Below are 19,725 nucleotides of genomic sequence, written 5' to 3'. Positions count from 1 at the left end.
ACCGCGACTCCAGGAGCAGGTCCCGACGCTACTCGCCGCACCGGTCGACCTCCCGGCACCGAGCTGGTGGCAGGTCCCGGTCCCGGTCTCGCTCGACCTCCCGGCACCGAGCTGGTGGCAGGTCCCGGTCGACCTCCCGGCACCGAGCTCGTAGCAGGTCCCGGCACCGAAGCGGCGCCCGGCACCGAAGCGGCGCCCGGCACCGATCAGGATCACGGCACCGTGACAGATCCCGGTCCCGGTCCCGATCCCGGCACCGATATGACTCCCGGCACCGGTCCCCGGCACCGAGACGATCCTCCGTGCCGGCCCGCGCAGACCCGTACCATCCAGGGTCGGCCCCACCGTGGCCCTCGAGACAGCCGTCCGTATCCTCCCAGATGGACAGCGGCTATGCGCTGGGCACCGACCGGCAGGCGGCGCTGTTTGGTGATCCGCCGCTGCAGGACCAAGGCCCACAACAGTGGGGATTCTGGACACCCTGGGCGTACCATCAGGCCCAGGGCCCCCAGCAGCTCCCTGCTAGGCCGGCGACTGCGGAGCGTAGGGCCCCGGAAGCCTCGTTGTCTTGCCCCCCTCCCTCCCCGGAAGGGGAGGAAGGGTCCAAGCAGCAGGACTCCGCTGTGGCTCCGGAGGCAGAGGCGAGGGCTGAGGAAGACCCTCAGTTAGACACTCTCGTGCCGGGGGTCTCATCATCCTCCTCCCCGGATGAGGCGGTGGCGGGTACCTCCTCCAACAGTCCCCCCCCGCTGGATCTCAGGGCGCACCAAGACCTCCTCAGGCGATTGGCTCAAAATCTGAGTCTGCAGGCGGAGGAGGTCTCGGAGATAGAGGATCCAATTGTAACCATCCTCTCTTCTGATGCTCCCACCAGGGTCGCCCTGCCCTTTATACGAACCATCCAGGCCAACGCCAACACCATCTGGCAGTCTCCGGCCTCCATCCCTCCGACAGCAAAAGGCGTCGAGAGGAAGTACATGGCCCCTTCTAGGGGATACGAATATCTCCATGTACACCCGACTCCGTGTTCACTGGTGGTTCAATCAGTGAACGATAGGGAGCGTCATGGCCAGGAGGCTCCAGCCCCCAAATCAAGAGAGGCCAGGCGGATGGACCTCCTTGGCCGTAAGGTGTATTCGGCTGGGGCGCTGCAGCTCAGGGTCTCCAACCAGCAGGCCCTGCTGAGCAGATATGCCTTTGATTCCTGGGTGGCAGTGGACAAATTTAAGGAGCTGCTGCCACAGGATGCTCGCCAAGAGTTTACGGCCATCTTGGATGAAGGCAAGAAGGTCGCACGCACGGCCTTGCAAGCCTCCTTGGACGCTGCGGACTCGGCTGCCCGTACCCTTGCGTCAGGAGTTACGATGCGTCGCATCTCCTGGCTGCAGGTTTCCGGCCTTCCGCCGGAGCTCCAGCATACTATACAGGACCTTCCTTTCGAAGGCCAGGGCCTGTTTTCTGACAAAACAGACCCCAGACTCAAGAGTCTCAAAGATAACCGAGTCGTTATGCGGTCCCTCGGGATGCACACTCCCGTGACGCAGCGTAGACCCTTCCGGCCACAACAACAACAACAACAACAACGCAGGCCGTTTTCCCAGTTCCGCCAGCGGCAGGACCTTTACAGGCGCCGCGGCAGGAACGGGAGGCGCAGGCAGTCGGGGAACCAAGGGGGGCAGAACCAAGGCTCCTCAAAACCCCCGCCTGGTCCTAAGCCTTCATTTTGAAGGTGCGCTCGAGGGCGCAGTAACAGTTTCCCCTATGGATCCTTCCCCCCCGTTTTCCAACCGCCTTTCGTTTTTCCTCCCGGCGTGGTCCCAAATAACATCGGACCGCTGGGTCTTAAGCGTGGTGCAGACGGGATACCGCCTGCAGTTTGTTTCGTTTCCTCCTTCCCGCCCTCCTTCCTCGTCCCTCTTCAGGGACCCCTCTCACGAGCAATTCCTTCGGCAGGAGGTGCAGACGCTCCTCAGCAAAGGAGCTATAGAGGCGGTTCCGGAAAACGAGAAAGGCAAGGGGTTTTATTCCCGCTACTTTCTGATCCCCAAGGCCAAGGGGGGCCTCAGGCCTATCCTCGACCTGCGAGAGCTCAACAAATACCTCGTGAAGTTGAAGTTCCGCATGGTATCCCTGGGGACCATTATTCCATCCCTGGATCCGGGAGACTGGTACGCCGCCCTCGACATGCAGGACGCGTATTTCCACATTGCCATTTGGCCGCGCCACAGACGCTTTCTCCGCTTCGTTGTGGGGGCTCTTCATTATCAATTTGCAGTCCTCCCATTCGGCCTGTCCACGGCCCCGAGGGTGTTTACAAAATGCATGGCAGTTGTCGTGGCGCATCTTCGGCGCAACCGTGTCCACGTGTTCCCTTATCTGGACGATTGGTTGATTCGGGGCACGTCGGAACAGCAGGTGAACAGCCATGTCCGCGTGATCACCGGCATGTTTGCGAGTCTGGGCCTCTTGATAAACACAGACAAGTCCACCCTGAGGCCCACTCAGAAGGTGGAATTTATCGGGGCCGTCCTGGACGCCACTGTGGGCAGGGCCTCGCTGCCTCTGCAGCGGTTCCAGACCATGGCGGCGATCGTTCAACGCTTGCGGTCAGCCCCGTTGACGTCAGTGAGGACATGTCTAACCCTGTTAGGCCACATGGCGGCGTGCACCTTTGTGACCGACTACGCTCGGCTCCGCATGAGGCCTCTCCAGCTGTGGCTTATCAGTCATTACAGGCCGGCAAGGCAACCGTTAGACATGTTAATCACAATCCCCCAGAAGGTCTTAGATTCCCTCGGCTGGTGGTTGGACCAGTCCGTATTGTGTGCGGGTCTTCCCTTTCACCCGTCTCAGCCCTCGGTATCCCTGACAACGGATGCCTCAGATCTAGGCTGGGGGGCCCACCTAGGGACCCTGCGGACGCAGGGCCTGTGGTCCCAGGAGGAGGTGGGGCTACACATCAACATGAGGGAGTTGAGAGCGGTCCGCCTTGCTTGCCAAACGTTTTGTCATCAGCTTCAGGGTCGTTGTGTAGCCGTGTTCACGGACAACACGACGACCATGTATTATATCAACAAGCAGGGCGGCACCAGGTCCTCCTCCCTGTGCCTCGAGGCGATACGACTCTGGGACTTTTGCGTAGCCCACTCCATTCACCTCAGGGCTTCCTTCCTTCCCGGAGTACGGAACACGCTGGCGGATCGATTGAGCAGATCCTTCCTGTCACACGAGTGGTCCCTTCGCCCGGACGTCGCTCTCTCCATTTTCCGGAGGTGGGGTTATCCCCGGGTGGACCTCTTTGCGTCCAAGGGGAACAGGAAGTGCCAAGCGTTCTGCTCCTTTCAGGGCAGGGAGCCGGGGTCGATAGCGGATGCCTTCCTCATCCAGTGGTCGACCCACCTGTACTATGCGTTTCCTCCGTTCCCTCTGGTTCACAAGGTCCTCCTGAAGGTGCGCAGAGACAGGGCTCGTGTGATCATGGTGGCCCCGGCATGGCCCAGACAGCACTGGTACACCATGCTGCTGGACTTGGCCGTAGCCGACCCAGTTCCCCTGCCCCTTCATCCGGACCTGATTACCCAGGACCACGGGTCTCTCTGTCACCCAGACCTGCAGTCGCTGCACCTAGCGGCGTGGCTCCTGCGTGGCTAACTGGTTCCGAGCTGCGCTGCTCCACGCCTGTGAGAGAGGTGCTCTTGAGCAGCAGGAAACCATCCACAAGAGCCACATATTCGGCGAAATGGAAACGCTTCTCCTGTTGGTGCGTAGAGAGAAATCTCCGCCCTATGGAAGTTTCGGTAACCGAAATCTTAGACTATGTTTGGTCCCTCAAAGAGCAAGGTCTGGCCTTATCGTCGTTGCGAGTCCATCTAGCAACTATCTCCACCTTTCACCCGGGTGCGGACGGTCGCTCCGTTTTTTCTCACCCGACGGTGTCGAGATTCCTTAAAGGGCTGGAACGGTTATTCCCTAACGTCCGTCCCCCTGCTCCAACCTGGGATCTTAACCTGGTGTTGTCCCGGCTCATGGGGCCCCCCTTTGAGCCGTTAGCTACTTGCTCCCTGCTTTACCTCTCTTGGAAGGCTGCCTTTCTAGTAGCTATCACCTCAGCTAGACGGGTGTCGGAACTTCGAGCCCTTGTGGTAGACCCCCCATATACGGTCTTCCACAAAGACAAGGTGCAGCTTAGACCACACCCTGCCTTTCTACCCAAGGTGGTCTCAGCCTTCCACGTCAACCAAGAGATTTTCCTCCCGGTTTTTTTCCCAAAACCTCACTCCTCAGGCAGGGAGCAGCAGCTCCACTCGCTGGATGTCCGTAGAGCTCTCGCGTTCTACATAGAGAGGACCAAACCCTTCCGCAAATCCCCCCAGCTTTTCGTGGCGGTAGCGGACCGTATGAAAGGGCTTCCTATCTCCTCCCAGAGGTTATCCTCGTGGGTTACGTCCTGTATCAGGACCTGTTATGACTTGGCCCATGTCCCTACGGGCCGTGTGACTGCGCATTCTACCAGGGCGCAGGCGTCGTCGCTGGCTTTCCTTGCCCATGTGCCCATCCAGGAAATCTGTCGGGCAGCGACCTGGTCATCGGTCCACACCTTTGCTTCCCACTACGCCCTGGTACAGCAGTCGAGAGAGGATGCGGCCTTCGGAACTGCAGTGCTCCATGCCGCGACTTCTCACTCCGACCCCACCGCCTAGGTATGGCTTGGGAGTCACCTAACTGGAATGGATGTGAGCAATCACTCGAAGAAGAAAAGACGGTTACTCACCTTTGTAACTGTTGTTCTTCGAGATGTGTTGCTCACATCCATTCCACACCCGCCCTCCTTCCCCACTGTCGGAGTAGCCGGCAAGAAGGAACTGAGGAGCGGGCGGGCCGGCAGGGATATATATTGGGCGCCATGGCGGCGCCACTCCAGGGGGCGACCTGCCGGCCCACTGGAGTTGCTAGGGTAAAAAGTTTCCGACGAACGTGCACGCGCAGCGCGCACACCTAACTGGAATGGATGTGAGCAACACATCTCGAAGAACAACAGTTACAAAGGTGAGTAACCGTCTTTTCTTTGCTCTTGCATTTCCAATGTAAAAAACTAGAAAACAGACAAAAGGCGATGAATAATTCCTTGACAGAAATACATTTTTATTTTCTTTACATCAACATTGCCTTCACATTTTAGTGTGAAATTTAATATCTGAAATGATTCAAAAATTGCTACTTGCAAACAATTTTTTAAAAGAAACTGTGTGTCCATCATGAAGGGTTTCAGCTGCTGTGCACATCTATTTAATTTGTCCTTTTGGGATCAACATTCCTGTGTCCATTTCTGCTAAGTTTGTGATTCTTGTTATAATTCATAAACTAAGCAAGAGTCAGGGTTAGTCAATACTTTACTGGAAGATGACTACGTTAAGACACATATTGGTGATTCTTTATTCAGTAACGTAACACCCCCATATCGTGTCTTAGGGCACTGTATTTCAGATATTTTTTTTGAGCAAGAAATTTTTTAAATATTCCCCTCATTCTATTCATAGGAATAGTCAGAGCTGATAAGAAGAATCCCAAAAAGATTGAAATTTTAGTGGGAAATGGAAGTTATTTTCATTATTTAATCAGCTGTAGGACTAAGATTGCTAACCAGTGTTTTTCTCAAATTTCAACTAGTCATATGCACTCTAAATTTTTCTGTAGTTTCAATAGAAGAACTCTTCACCTTCTTAAAAAAAAAAAAGTTGTTTATATTGCTGCTACAAAACGATGGCCATTTCCAGTCTACAGATGACAACTTACTGAGGGTGGATGTAGTGAGCCCTATGTATATATATTGAATAAATACACACATACACTGCATAGTCTATAACGGGTGGGTAGGGAAATTGCATGCAGGCCCATGAATGTAGGGCTGGGGTAGGGGTTGGGATGTGGGAAGGGGTGCGGTGTGCAGGAAGAAGCTCAGGGAAAGGGGTTGGGGCAGAGGAAGTGTACAAGGGGGCTCAGGGAAAGGGGCTCGGTGCAGGAGGGGTGCGAAGTGCGGGAGGGGACACAGGGCAGGGGGTTGGGGTGCAGGCAGAGTGCAGCAGGGGGCTAGGGCAGGGAGTTGAGGTGTGGGGTGCAGGAGAGGTGCAGGCTCCGGCCCGGCACCGCTTACCAGGAGCTGCTCCGGGATGGCAGCGGCATGTACGAGGCCAGGGCATGCTCCCTGCCCTAGCCCTGCGCTGCTCCTGGAAGCGGCTGGCACCATGTCCCTGCAGCCCTTGGGGGAGGGAGGGCAGAGGGCTCAGTGCTCTGCCCTCGCTTGTGGGTTCACCCTGAAGCTCTCATTGGCCGCAGTTCCCTGTTCCTGGCCAGTGGGAGCGGCGGGGGGCAGTACCTGCAAGCAAGGGTAGTGCACAGAGCCCTCTGCCTTCCCTTCCCCGGTGGCCACAGGGACATGGTGCTAGCTGCTTCTGGGATTGGCGCGGTGCGTGCGGTGCCACGGGGGTGGTAATCCTGCGGTCTGGATCCAAAACCCTCATGGTCCGGATCCAGCCTGTTGGCTGTAGTTTGCTCACCCCTGGTCTATAACATGCTTTGAGAATATTAGAACTATAGATAGTTGGGTTTGTGGTGATTGGGAGAACTGCATGGTGAATTTCAGGCTGGTTGCGAAGGTTGTGGACCTCTCAAGACATCTAGGTAGACTTAGAATCATAGAAGATCGGGGTTGGAAGAGACCTCAGGAGTTTACCTTGTCCAATCCCCTGATCAAAGCAGGACCAACCCCAACTAAATCATCCCAGCCAGGGCTTTGTCAAGCCTGATCGTAAAACCTGCTAAGGATGGAGATTCCACCACCTCCCTAGGTAACCCATTCCAGTGCTTCACCACCCTTCCAGTGAAAAAGTTTTTCCTAATGTTCAACCTAGACCTCCCCTACTGCAACTTGAGACCATTGCTTCTTGTTCTGTCGTCTGCGACCACTGAGAACAGCCGAGCTCCATCCTCTTTGGAACCCCCCTTCAGGTAGTTGAAGGCTGCTATCAAATTCCCCCTTACTCTTCTCATGGTGAGAGGTGTGTAATGTGCAAAAGGTTATTTCTGTCATTTCAGGCCTTTCGCATTTTGAAACACATAACTATTCTTGTGGTGCCCTATTGGCAGAAGGAAATGTTATTCCAAGCAGCTGCAGGGAAATCAGTGTGTACAGCTGAAGTATTCTAATGTGTAGTGACCAAATAGGATGTTTGTGTGAGTGGAGTGAACTAGTCACCTGTCCTCAGGGGCCTGGAAAATACGCCCTCCCCTGCAGTGTAACTATCTGGAGTTGCTGCTTCAGGAAAAGTTTGCCGCTGTCAGCAGCCAGGATTAGGTCAGAATCCATGAGGGAATTAACATGAGGCTGCATTAGGTCACACTTGGCTTACTTTATCGCTCCAACAAGCATGTCGAAAGCTATAGCTTTCTTCCACCCTAGGTTGACACAGTTCAGAGAAAATACTGACACTTAGAGCTGATTTTGAGACTTGCTGACTGCATGGACCACTTCTAACTGAAATGGACTAGATGTGGAAATAAAATACTGTTTCCCAAACACACGCGCTCAGTTTCTTGTTCACAGGTTGCGCCATAAATCCAGTAAGAGTGATTAGAGTGGCAAATTTCTTATTACTGAAAGGAAAACATGACTGACCCTGACACACATCTGTGACTTAACAGTTAAAATGACCTTTACAGCTGTTTATGAATGTTTGAAATTCCAAGTTGCCATTTTGAATGCCACATGGGAGGCGAAGAAGAAGAGTCACATAGGCACTGTGATGGAGTCTGCCATTAGTGGCCATGCTACTAGCCAGGACTACTGATTGCATTGTTTCTTACAGCAGAAATCTCTCCCATTACTGTAATAATAAACTGTAAATGTGCCTCGTACACTTACCGGGCTTTGAGGTGGCTTTTGCCTTGACCAAGTTTTTTATAAGCACGGCCGTGTGGGGAGGATCAAAAAGCCCTGCAGCATAGGGACCAATAATTCGCTGTTAATCCTGATCCACAGCCTACTCTGGGACTCATTTCATTAAAACTATCACTTCATGCTCCTCACTGGAAGCCTGCTCCTGGCTCCCATCAGACCCCATGCTGGTCATCGTGAAGCACAGTTGGCTCCATGCTGGGCACAGTCGTCATAAAATGGACGTGTTGGTGAGTTACCTGAGGTGTGGCTCTTGTCCCTGGTCTTCTAGTACTTGTTCTTCAGCCTCTTAATATGTTCCCTGCACTGATCACCAGTCTAGAAAATCTGCAGAGCTGTCAGCTTTTTAGCTATCTGTTGGTACACATGGTCATTTCTGGTGCTTTTGCTGAAGTCCACAGTTTTACTGACTGTACCAGAGATTCACCAAAATTTGACTGTGCTCCCATGACCACGAAGCAGTGCGCTTTGGAAAAGCGTCTTTCAGTTCAGTCTCCATTCCAAACCCAGGAGGCTCTCCAATAGTGTGGTTACAAATCAGTAATCAGAAGAGAATGGCTTAATGCTTACCTGAGCTGCTGCCATACGCCAAGGAGGGAGTAGTTTCCGGTTTCAGTAGAGTGGAGTGGAGTGGAGCTTGTTGGGATAGAGAGAACTAAGAAAGTTGTCCCATGGAATTGTGGGTTATTTCTGGCAGACTACTACTAGACATGAAAGGGGGTTCCAAAGAGGATGGATCTAGACTGTTCTCAGTGGTACCTGATGACAGAACAAGGAGTAATGGTGTCAAGTTGCAGTGGGGGATGTTTAGGTTGGATATTAGGAAAAACTTTTTCACTAGGAGGGTGGTGAAGCACTGGAATAGGTTACCTAAGGAGGTGGTGGAATCTTCTTCCTTAGAGGTTTTTAAGGTCAGGCTTGACAAAGCCCTGGCTGGGATGATTTAGTTGGGAATTGGTCCTGCTTTGAGTAGGGGGTTGGACTAGATGACCTCCTGAGGTCTCTTCCAACCCTGATATTCTATGAGCAAGCTGGGCTGTGTCTACACTGCAAAGCAATAGGGCTCAAACAGTGCATCCCAGCCTGACTTGTGCTTGAACCCTGCTGCCCTGCAGGGTCCTGGGACACTGGGTTTGAGCCCTGGGTTAGCGCAACTGCAGTGTAGATGCAAGGTGGGATAGGCTTGACCACAAGCGCTAGTGTGGGCCTGTGTTGCAGTGTAGATGTACCATAGGCTTAACTTGAGGACCAGGCAAATTGGTTGAAACTATAGTAAAAAACACAATCATCAGACACACAGATGAACACAATATATTGGGAAAGCATCAACATGACTTTTGTAAAGAGAAATCATGCCTCACCAATATGTTAGAACTCTTTGAGGGTGTCAACAAGCATATGGACAAGTGGGATCCCATTGTTATGATGTACTTGGACTTTCTGAAAGCTTTTGACAAGGTCCCACTGTCATAAACAGATAGTTAACGGTTAATGTCTCTTTTACCTGTAAAGGGTTAACAAACAGTGAACCGGACACCTGACCAGAGGACCAGTCAGGAAACAAGATATTTTCAAATCTCGGTGGAGGGAAGCCTTTGTTTGTTTTTTTGGGGTTTTGTTTGTTCTCTCTGGGTCCTGAAAGGGACTAGACGTGCAACCAGGTTTCTTGCCAATCTCCCTGCTACAGTCTCTTATATATTCAGAATAGTATATAAGAGACTGTAGCAGGGAGATTGGCAAGGTCTTAAAGTAGGACAGGCGGTTATAGTCTTTTGATTGTTTTCTATATTTGCAAATGTATAGTTTGCTGGAAGTATTTTAAATTGTATTTTGCTGGGGGGAGAGGGGGCTTCTCTCTAGTGTCTATAAGCTGAAAGACCCTGTAACTTTTACCATCTAAATTACAGAGACAACTTTTACTTTTTTCTTTCTTTTAATAAAAAGTTTTGCTTTTTAAGACCTGTTTGATTTTTTTCCCCTTGTTGAGGCTCAAGGGAATTGAGTCTGTACTTACCAGGAAATTGGTGAAAGAAGGGACCGGGGGAAGGGTAGAATCCCTTTGTTATATTCACGGAGCATGAATCTGTCTATCTCTCCAGGATAACCCAGGGAGGGAACGCCTGGAGGGGGGAGGGAAACAAACCTGATTTCTCTGTGTTGTGGTTCAAGGAGTTTGAATCACACAGTGATCTTCCAGGGTAACCCAGGGAGAGGACGCCTGGGAGAGGCAACGGTGAGGGAAAGGGTTTACTTTCTTTGTGTTAAGATCCAAAGGGTCTGGGTCTTGGGGATCCCCGGGCAAGGTTTTGGGGGGACTAGAGTGTACCAGGCACTGGAATTCCTGGTTGGTGGCAGCTTATCAAATCTAAGCTGGTAATTAAGCTTAGAGGAATTCATGCTGGTACCCCATTTTTTTGGACTCTAAGGTTCAGATTAGGGAAATATACCATGACATGGTGGCAGTGTGTGGGAAAGATGGAATCCAAAGGCCAATAGGAGTATATTTTTCTTTTTTTCTCTCTGCTAGCTGTGTGTAAGCAGAAGAGAAGGTTTTTAAAACTACAGCCAGAAATTTTTTTTCCTTGCTCTTTTCTGGTTGTGCAGAGGGCACACACATTAAGGTTTAACAAGGGTCTTTTGTTAAACAAAGCAGGCTTAAGTGGTCAGCAACAGACTCCAGCAAAGCACATCTGCAATTGAAAGAGTTTTTTATTTCTTTTTACTTTACTGTGAAAGGCTAGTGAAAAAAGTTAGAAGGCACTGTTGCTAAGCAACCTTAAGAAGGCAACAAATAAGCAGCAGTTCAGGCAGTAAACACCAGAGGGCACCCCAACACAAGAAAGCAGGAACCATGACTACCAAGGACCTGAAACAGGAACTGGCAAAATTGGGTGCAGAGGAACACCTCAGAGATGCCGACCACAAGCGAGACATAGAAAGAAAACAAAAAAAAATAGAAATAAGAAAAAAAGAGTTGGAGCTGAGAGAAAGAGAAGAAAAAATCAAAGAGGAAGCCTACAAAAGAGAACAAGAAGCAAAAGATGCAAACCACAAAAGACAGATGGGACTCCAGAGGGAGGCCTACCAGCAGGCTCTGGCATTAGAACAGGCTAAGCAACAGAACACAGCCAATCCTAACAGCACTTCGCCAGTTGTTGTTCCACATCCCCCAAAATTTCCCACCTGCAAGGCAGGTGGTGACACTGAGGCCTTCTTAGAAAATTTTGAGAGGACCTGCCATAAATACAGCATCTCTGAAAACCAGTACATGATAGAGCTGAGGCCACTGCTCAGTGGACCCTTAGCAGAGGTGGCGGCTGAAATGCCTAAGGAAAACATGAACGATTATAAACTTTTTCAAACCAAGGCCAGATTCAGAATGGGGATAACACCTGAGCATGCCCGACGGCGGTTCAGAACCCTAAGATGGAAACCAGATGTGTCATTCCTCCGACACGCCTGCCACATTGCAAAAAATTATGAAGCCTGGATATCAGGAACAAAGGTTAACAATATGGACAAGCTGCACCTCCTAATACAAATGGAGCAGTTCTTAGAGGGTGTTCCTGAGGAAATAGAAAGGTACATCCTAGATGGGAAACCCAAAACGGTAACCGAGGCTGGGGAGATTGGAGCCAAATGGATGGAAGTGACAGAAAAGAAAAAAGCCACTGTCAAGGGGAGCAAATACCCCAGGGGACACACCGACAATAAACCCTACAACCGAGGGCAGCCCAAGACCCCACCTACAACCCAAGGAAAGCCCCAGACTACCTATTATCCCACCTCACCAGTCTCCAGGAACCCACCTCGGCCCAGTGACTAGTCAGCTGGACGATGCTTTAAATGTAATGAACTGGGACATATAAAGGCCAGCTGCCCCCCAAGCCCCAACCGAGTGCAGTTCATTACACCACCATCACACCAATGATCCCCAGGCCCAGATGCCTCTCAAATACCCTTGGAGCGAAGGGAAATTTTGAGAGTGGGCGGAAAGAAGGTTACCGCATGGAGAGACACGGGGACACAAGTGTCAGCTATCCACCAATCCTTGGTGGACCCCAAATTCATCAACCCAAAGGCGCAAGTGACAATTTACCCCTTCATGTCACAAGCTGTAGACTTGCCTACAGCTGAACTGCCTGTCCAGTACAAAGGCTGGTCAGAAATGTGGACTTTTGCAGTCTATGACAATTATTCCATCCCCATGCTACTGGGGGAAGATTTGGCCAACCAGGTAAAGGGGCCAAGAGGGTGGGAATGGTTACATGCAGCCAAACCAGGCAAGCTTCCAGACCCATCCCTGTTCCTGAGCCGTCCACAAGGGCCCCGTCTGTGTTACCAGAGACCCAGAGAGAGGTAGTGGACCTGAATCCCCTACCAACGAGTGAAACAGCCACAGTGCCTCCAGTCCCAGACTAGGAACTGGAAAAGCAACCAGCACCAGAACTGTTGCCAGCACTGACGCCAGCGCTTGCAAACCCATCTTCAACCCCAACACCAGAGGGCGCCAGCGATCCTGAACTGGCAGAAGCAGCAGACAACCATACCCAAGAGTCTCAGCCAAAGCCTGAAACCAGCGGAGAGCGGTTCACCAGCAACAAAAACAAACCCATCATCTACATCGCTTCCAGAGGGACCAAGCCCAAGTCCCCAGTCTAAGGAAGCACTGGTGTCTCCAGCCTCCAGGAAATAGTTCCAGACTGAGCAGGAAGCAGATGAAAGCCTTCGGAAAGCTTGGGCGGTGGCACGGAGCACCCCACCGCCTCTCAGCTCTTCTAATTGATCCCTGTTTGTTGTAGAACAAGGACTTTTATACAAGGAGACTCTCTTTCTAGTGGACACCAGGAAGACTGGCACCCGCAAAACCAGTTGGTAGTTCCAACTAAGTACCGGGGGAAGCTCTTAAGCTTAGCCCATGATCATCCCAGTGGCCATCCTGGGGTGAACAGAACCAAAGACCGGTTGGGGAAGTCCTTCCACTGGGAGGGGATGGGCAAGGACGTTGCCAAGTATGTCCGGTCTTGTGAGGTGTGCCAAAGAGTGGGGAAGCCCCAAGACCAGGTCACGGCCCCTCTCCAGCCACTCCCCATAATTGAGGTCCCATTTCAGCGAGTAGCTGTGGATCTTCTGGGTCCTTTCCCAAAAAAGACCCCCAGAGGAAAGCAGTACATACTGACTTTCGTGGACTTTGCTACCCGACGGCCGGAAGCAGTAGCTCTAGGCAACACCAGGGCTAAAGCTGTGTGCCTGGCCCTAACAGACATTTTTGCCAGGGTAGGTTGGCCCTCCTATATACTTACAGATTCAGGATCTAATTTCCTGGCAGGAACCATGAAAGAACTGTGGGAAACTCATGGGGTGAATCACTTGGTTGCCACCCCACACCACCATCAAACCAATGGCCTGGTGGAAAGGTTTAATGGAACTTTGGGGGCCATGATACGTAAATTCATGAATGAACACTCCAATGACTGGGACCTAGTGTTGCAGCGGTTGCTTTTTGCCTACAGGGCTGTAACACATCCCAGTTTAGAGTTTTCACCGTTTGAACTTGTGTATGGCCATGAGGTTAAGGGGCCATTACAGTTGGTAAAGCAGCAATGGGAGGGGTTTACACCCTCTCCAGGAACTAACATTCTGGACTTTGTAAGCAACCTACAAAACACCCTCTGACACTCTTTAGCCCTTGCTAAAGAAAACCTAAAAGATGCTCAGAAAGAGCAAAAGGCCTGGTATGATAATCATACCAGAGAGCGTTCCTTCAAGGTAGGAGACCAGGTTATGGTCTTGAAGGCGCAACAGGCCCATAAGATGGAAGCATCATGGAAAGGGCCATTCACGGTCCAAGAGCACCTGGGAGCTGTTAACTACCTCATAGCATTTCCCAATTCCTCCCTGAAGCCCAGAATATACCATGTTAATTCTCTCAAGCCCTTTTATTCCAGAAACTTACAGGTTTGTCAGTTTACAGCCAAGGGAAGCGATGACACTGATTGGCCTGAAGGTGTGTACTACGAAGGAAAAAGTGATGGTGGCGTGAAAGCGGTGAACCTCTCCACCACCCTAGAATGTCTGCAGCGGCAACAAATCAGGGAGCTGTGCACTAGCTTCGCCCCATTGTTCTCAGCCATCCCAGGACGGACTGAATGGGCATACCACTCCATTAACACAGATAATGCTCACCCAATTAGAACCCCACCCTACCGGGTGTCTCCTCATGCCCAAGCTGCTATAGAACGGGAGATCCAGAACATGCTACAAATGGGTATAATATGCTCATCTACCAGTGCATGGGCATCTCCAGTGGTTCTGGTACCCAAACCAGATGGGGAAATACGCTTTTGCGTGGACTACTGTAAGCTAAATGCAGTAACTCGTCCAGACAACTATCCAATGCCACGCACCGATGAGCTATTGAAAAAGTTGGGACGTGCCCAGTTCATATCTACAATAGACTTAACCAAGGGGTACTGGCAAGTACCGCTAGATGAATCTGCCAAGGAAAGGTCAGCATTTATCACCCGTGCGGGGGTGTATGAATTTAATGTGCTTCCTTTTGGGCTGCGAAATGCACCCGCCACTTTCCAAAGGCTGGTAGATGGTCTACTAGCAGGATTGGGAGAATATGCAGTTGCCTACCTCGATGATGTGGCCATTTTTTCTGACTCCTGGCCCGAACACCTGGAAAAGGTCTTTGAGCACATCGGCAGGCAGGACTAACTGTTAAGGCCAAAAAGTGTCAAATAGACCAAAACAGAGTAACTTACCTGGGACACCAGGTGGGTCGAGAAACCATAAACCCCCTACAGGCCAACGTGGATGCTATCCAAAAGTGGCCTGTCCCAAAGTCCAAGAAACAGGTCCAATCCTTCTTAGGCTTGGCCGGGTATTACAGGTGATTTGTACCACACTATAGCCAAATTGCTGCCCTACTGACCAACCTGACCAAAAAGACCCAATCGAATGCAGTTAAGTGGACTGATGAGTGTCAAAAGACCTTTACCCAACTTAAGGCAACGCTCATGTCTGATCCTGTGCTAAGGGCCCCGAACTTTGACAAACCATTCCTAGTAACCACAGATGTATCTGAGCGTGGTATAGGAGCAGTTCTCATACAGGAAGGACCGGATCACAACTTCCATCCTGTCGTGTTTCTCAGCAAGAAACTGGTTGTCTGCTGTCTGAGAGGGAAAGTCACTGGTCAATCAGTGAAAAGGAATGCTACGCCCATACATTTGGGGACAGCGGTTCCAGTTACAAACCGACCATGCTGCGCTGAAGTGGCTTCATACTGCCAAGAGGAACAACAAAAAACTGCTTCGATGGAGTTTAGCTCTCCAAGATTTTGATTTTAAAATTCAACACATTTCAGGATCTTCTAACAAAGTAGCTGATGCACTCTCTCGTGAAAGTTTCCCAGAATCCACTGGTTAAAAATTGTCCTTAAAAGATTGAAAGTCTTGTAGTTTACATGCTTAGTAATATATGTAAAGATGCATGTGTTGTATTAATCTGTTTATTCTGAAGTTCTAGGAAGAAATCACCGCCAGTGAGGTTCCCCCATCTGCAATTTGGGGGGCGTATCATAAACAGATAGTTAAGGGTTAATGTCTCTTTTACCTGTAAAGGGTTAACAAACAGTGAACCAAACACCTGACCAGAGGACCAATCAGGAAACAAGATACTTTCAAATCTCGGTGGAGGGAAGTCTTTGTTTTTGTTTTTTGGGTTTGGCTTTGTTCTCTCTGGGTCCTGGAAGGGACTAGACATGCAACCAGGTTTCTTGCCAATCTCCCTGCTACAGTCTCTTTCATATTCAGAATAGTAAGTTTTAAGTAGAACAGGCGGTTATAGTCTTTTGATTGTTTTCTATATTTGCAAATGTGTGGTTTGCTGTAAGTATTTTAAATTGCATTTTGCTGGGGGAGGGAGAGGGGGCTTCTCTCTAGTGTCTATAAACTGAAAGACCCTGTAACTTTTACCATCTAAATTACAGAGACAACTTTTACTTTTTTTTTTCTTTTTATTAAAAGTTTTGCTTTTTAAGACCTGGTTGATTTTTTTCCCTTATTGAGGCTCAAGGGAATTGAGTCTGTACTTACCAGGAAATTGGTGAAAGAAGGGAGGGGGGAAGGGTAGAATCCCTTTGTTAAATTCACGGAGCGTGAATCTGTCTATTCCTCCAGGATAACCCAGGGAGGGAACGCCTGGAGGGGGGAGGGAAGGGGGGGAAACAAACCTGATTTCTCTGTGTTGTGATTCAAGGAGTTTGAATCACACAGTGATCTTCCAGGGTAACCCAGGGAGGGGAAGCCTGGGAGAGGCAACAGTGAGGGAAAGGGTTTACTTTCCTTGTGTTACGATCTAGAGGGACTGGGTCTTGGGGGTCCCTGGGCAAGGTTTTGGGGGGACCAGAGTGTACCAGGCACTGGAATTCCTGGTTGGTGGCAGCTTATCAAATCTAAGCTGGTAATTAAGCTTAGAGGAATTCATGCTGGTACCCCATTTTTTTGGACTCTAAGGTTCAGATTGGGGAAATATACCATAACACCCACACTAAAGGCTCTTAAGCAAAGTAAGCGCTCATGGGATAAGAGAGAAGGTTATCTCATGGATCAGAAACTGGTTAAAAGGATGGGAATATATAGTCAGTTTTCACAATGGAAAATGGTTATCCGTAGGATCTGTGCTGGGACCTGTGCTATTCAGCCTATTCGTAGATGATCTGGAAAGGGGAGCCGGTAAATAGTGAAGTGGAAAAGTTTGCAGACCATACAAAATTACTCAAGTTAGTTAAGTCCAAAGCAGACTGTGAAGAGTTACAAAGGGATCTCATTAACTCGGTGATTGGGCAACAAAATGGCAAATGAAATTCAGTGTTGATAAGTGCAAAGTAATGCATATTGGAAAACATAATTCAAACTGTACTAAACTAAAATGATGGGATCTAAATTAGCTGTTCTTACTAAAGAAAGCGATCTTGGAATCAACTTGAATAGTTCTCTGAAAATAAATGCTCAATGTGCATCAGTAGTAAAAAAAGCAAACAGTATTAGGAACTGTTAGGAAAGGAATAGTTAAGACAGAAAATATAATGCCACTATACGAATCTATGGTATGCCCACACCTTGAATGCTGCATGTAGTTCTAGTCACCCCATCTTGGAAAAGGTACAGAGAAGAATAATAAAAATGATTAGTGGTTTGGAACAGCTTTTTTGAGGAGAGATTAAATAGACTGTTTCTCTTAATCTTAGAAATGAGACAACTAAGGGAGGAAATGATAGAAATCTATAAAATCGTGAATGGAGTGAAGAAAGTGAAGTGTTATTTAGCCCTTCATGTAACACAAGAACTAGGGGACCCCAATGAAATTAATAGGCAGCAGGTTTAAAACAAACAAAAGGAAATATTTTTTCACACAAGGCACAGACAACCTGTGGAACTCATTGTGATGCTGGCAAACCAGGTGCCAGCTCTTGCCAAGACTGCAGGCATTAGCTAAGAACTAACAGACTCATAGCTGGAGATTGGACCAGTTCACCTGTGGGTTAGTTTTGTTCAAAATTAGTCTTATTAGAATGTATTTAATGTTTAGATTGTGAAATGTTGTAAGTTGCTGCATGCATGAAATCTCACTTTTAATGTCTATTCTGTGCTACAAAAAATATGTAAGTTTTGCTTTATAACTTAGAAAATGTTTGTTCTGAACCCAGGTATGGGAATTGTCCCCCTCAGCTATCCAGAAGGACTATCAAAATAAAGATGAGCCATCAAGGAACATCGCAGTACAAAGGATTGGTTAATGGCCCTATCACACCTGGGAAAAGCTGCGTGCAGTGAAGCTCATCCTATGGACTTGAAAACTGAATGAAGGAAATAAAGTCACAGGAAATTTGTCCATCTTTCTTTGCTGTTTGAACTCTGGGAGGGCCAGAGACTGAGGCAGATATCCTCAGACACTTTAAATTGACAGATCTCTACAACTCTGAGACTAACAAATTTATTTTAGCATGAGGTTTCGTGAGCTACAGCTCACTTCTTCAGATGCATAGAAGAAGTGAGCTGTAGCTCACTAAAGCTCATGCTGAAATAAATTTGTTAGTTTCTAAGGTGCCACAAGTACTCCTGTTCTTTTTGCGGATACAGACTAACACGTCTGCTAATCTGAAACCTCTACAACTCTGTCACTCTAGTGATTTAGATGGTAACTCATTTGTGTGTATATATTTGCTTGCTTTAACCTGTAAATAACTCTTATTTCTTTTTCCTAGTTTAATAAACCTTTAGATAGTTTATTACAGGATTGGTTACAGGCATTGTCTTTGGTGTAAGGTCCTCTGTTCCAATTGATCTAGGGTAAGTGACTGGTCTCTTAGGAATGGAAGCAACATGAATATTGTATGATTTTTTTTTTTTTTTGGTGTGACCATTTATCACTGAGTCCAGCTTGCCTGGGTGGCAAGATAGACTGGAGAGTGTAAGGGAACTGTCTGTGACTCCATGGTAAGACTGTTACACCAGGAGTTCACATTTGTTACTGGGTTGGTGACATCTAATTATAGAACACAACACCAGTCTGCCCTGTTTTTGCCAGTCTGCCCTGAGGTAGGCACTTGTGAGCTGCTCCAGACAGCGTGACACGCGTTGACAGGATATGTTGTGAAGGTCAAAAGTATAACTAAGTTAAAAAAAAGAACTAGTTAAGTTCATGGAGGATAGCTCCATCAATGGCTATTAGCCAAGATTGTCAGGGTCACAACTCCATGCTCTGGGTATCGCTAAGCCTCTGACTTCCAGATGCTGGGACTGGATGACAGGGGATAGATCACTTGATAATTGCCCTGTTTTGTTCAATACCTCTGAAGCATCTGGCACTAGCCACTGTCAGAAGACAGGATATTGGGCTATATGGACTGTTGGTCTGACCCAGTATGGCCGTTATTATGAGAACCTGGTATACAAAAAGATCTATAAAAATACAGGTTACAGTGTGGACGCTTGTAACTTTTTGTAACTTTTGTTCTGCTCTGAGTTGAACTGCTTTGAGAAAGACAATACTGAATTTATTTTTTTCATCCTAGTGAAACGTAATGGCTGCAGCTGTGTTTACCTATAGCGTAATCCTAGTGTTTCTGTCTTCAGTGAAGGCAGGTAAGTTGATCAGATGGTTTCTTAATTACCTCCTCTGAAATGTACTCTTTAACACACACATGTATTAAAGTAAGTAACTTCTCAGATACCCAAAAACAGCTATTTAAGAATAGAGATTTAGTAACCAGAAGTGTTGCTTGTCTGAATTCTATATTTAGGGTGTGTTGTATTTTCATTATAAAACCGTGTGTCTTTTATTTTTGTGATCTTACGTTGCCCTGGTGTGAAGTTTGTCAGTGCGTTATGCATGCTTTCCACACATAGGCATTTTTAAATGGGCACTGGAAAAAGTATTTAATATTCTAAATTTGACATACATTTCACATTTTCAGTGTGGAGAATTCTCAAGACCTATATCGGTAAATCTTTCAGTGTCTGTGTATAATCCTACAATGTATACACCTTGTTGTTCCAGATCTGGGAAGGGTTAGGCTGACAAATTATTTTACAATCCCAAGGCCCCATGTATCTGTTGATTGCATGCTTCAATTGACAGCAAAGCAGCAGAAAGCTTATACAAGCAGGGGACAGAGTAGCAGAAGTTGGAAGTGACCACGTCATAACATTCTCCTTGTTTCCCACCCTCCCCCAGCGTGCAGACTTGAAGAATGTAGAAGA

General features: G+C 48.7%; 1 protein-coding gene across 2 annotated transcripts in view; it reads left to right on the top strand.

The window, feature by feature from the left end:
• LOC115655001 (interleukin-1 receptor-like 2) overlaps positions 1-19,725 on the top strand; it is a 54,577-nt gene that overhangs the window by 9,783 nt on the left and 25,069 nt on the right. For both annotated transcript variants that reach the window (XM_030569974.1, XM_030569965.1), the window contains exon 2: positions 19,038-19,107. In XM_030569974.1, the coding sequence (XP_030425834.1) occupies positions 19,047-19,107 (61 nt within the window). In that variant the 5' untranslated portion in view covers positions 19,038-19,046. The remainder of the gene's footprint in view (positions 1-19,037; positions 19,108-19,725) is intronic.

The sequence above is a fragment of the Gopherus evgoodei genome, chromosome 1, assembly GCF_007399415.2.
Source record: "Gopherus evgoodei ecotype Sinaloan lineage chromosome 1, rGopEvg1_v1.p, whole genome shotgun sequence".
In the NCBI taxonomy this organism is placed as follows: Eukaryota; Metazoa; Chordata; order Testudines; family Testudinidae; genus Gopherus; species Gopherus evgoodei.
The sequence above is the reverse complement of the archived record's forward strand: the minus strand, read 5'-3'. Positions and strand labels throughout refer to the sequence as shown.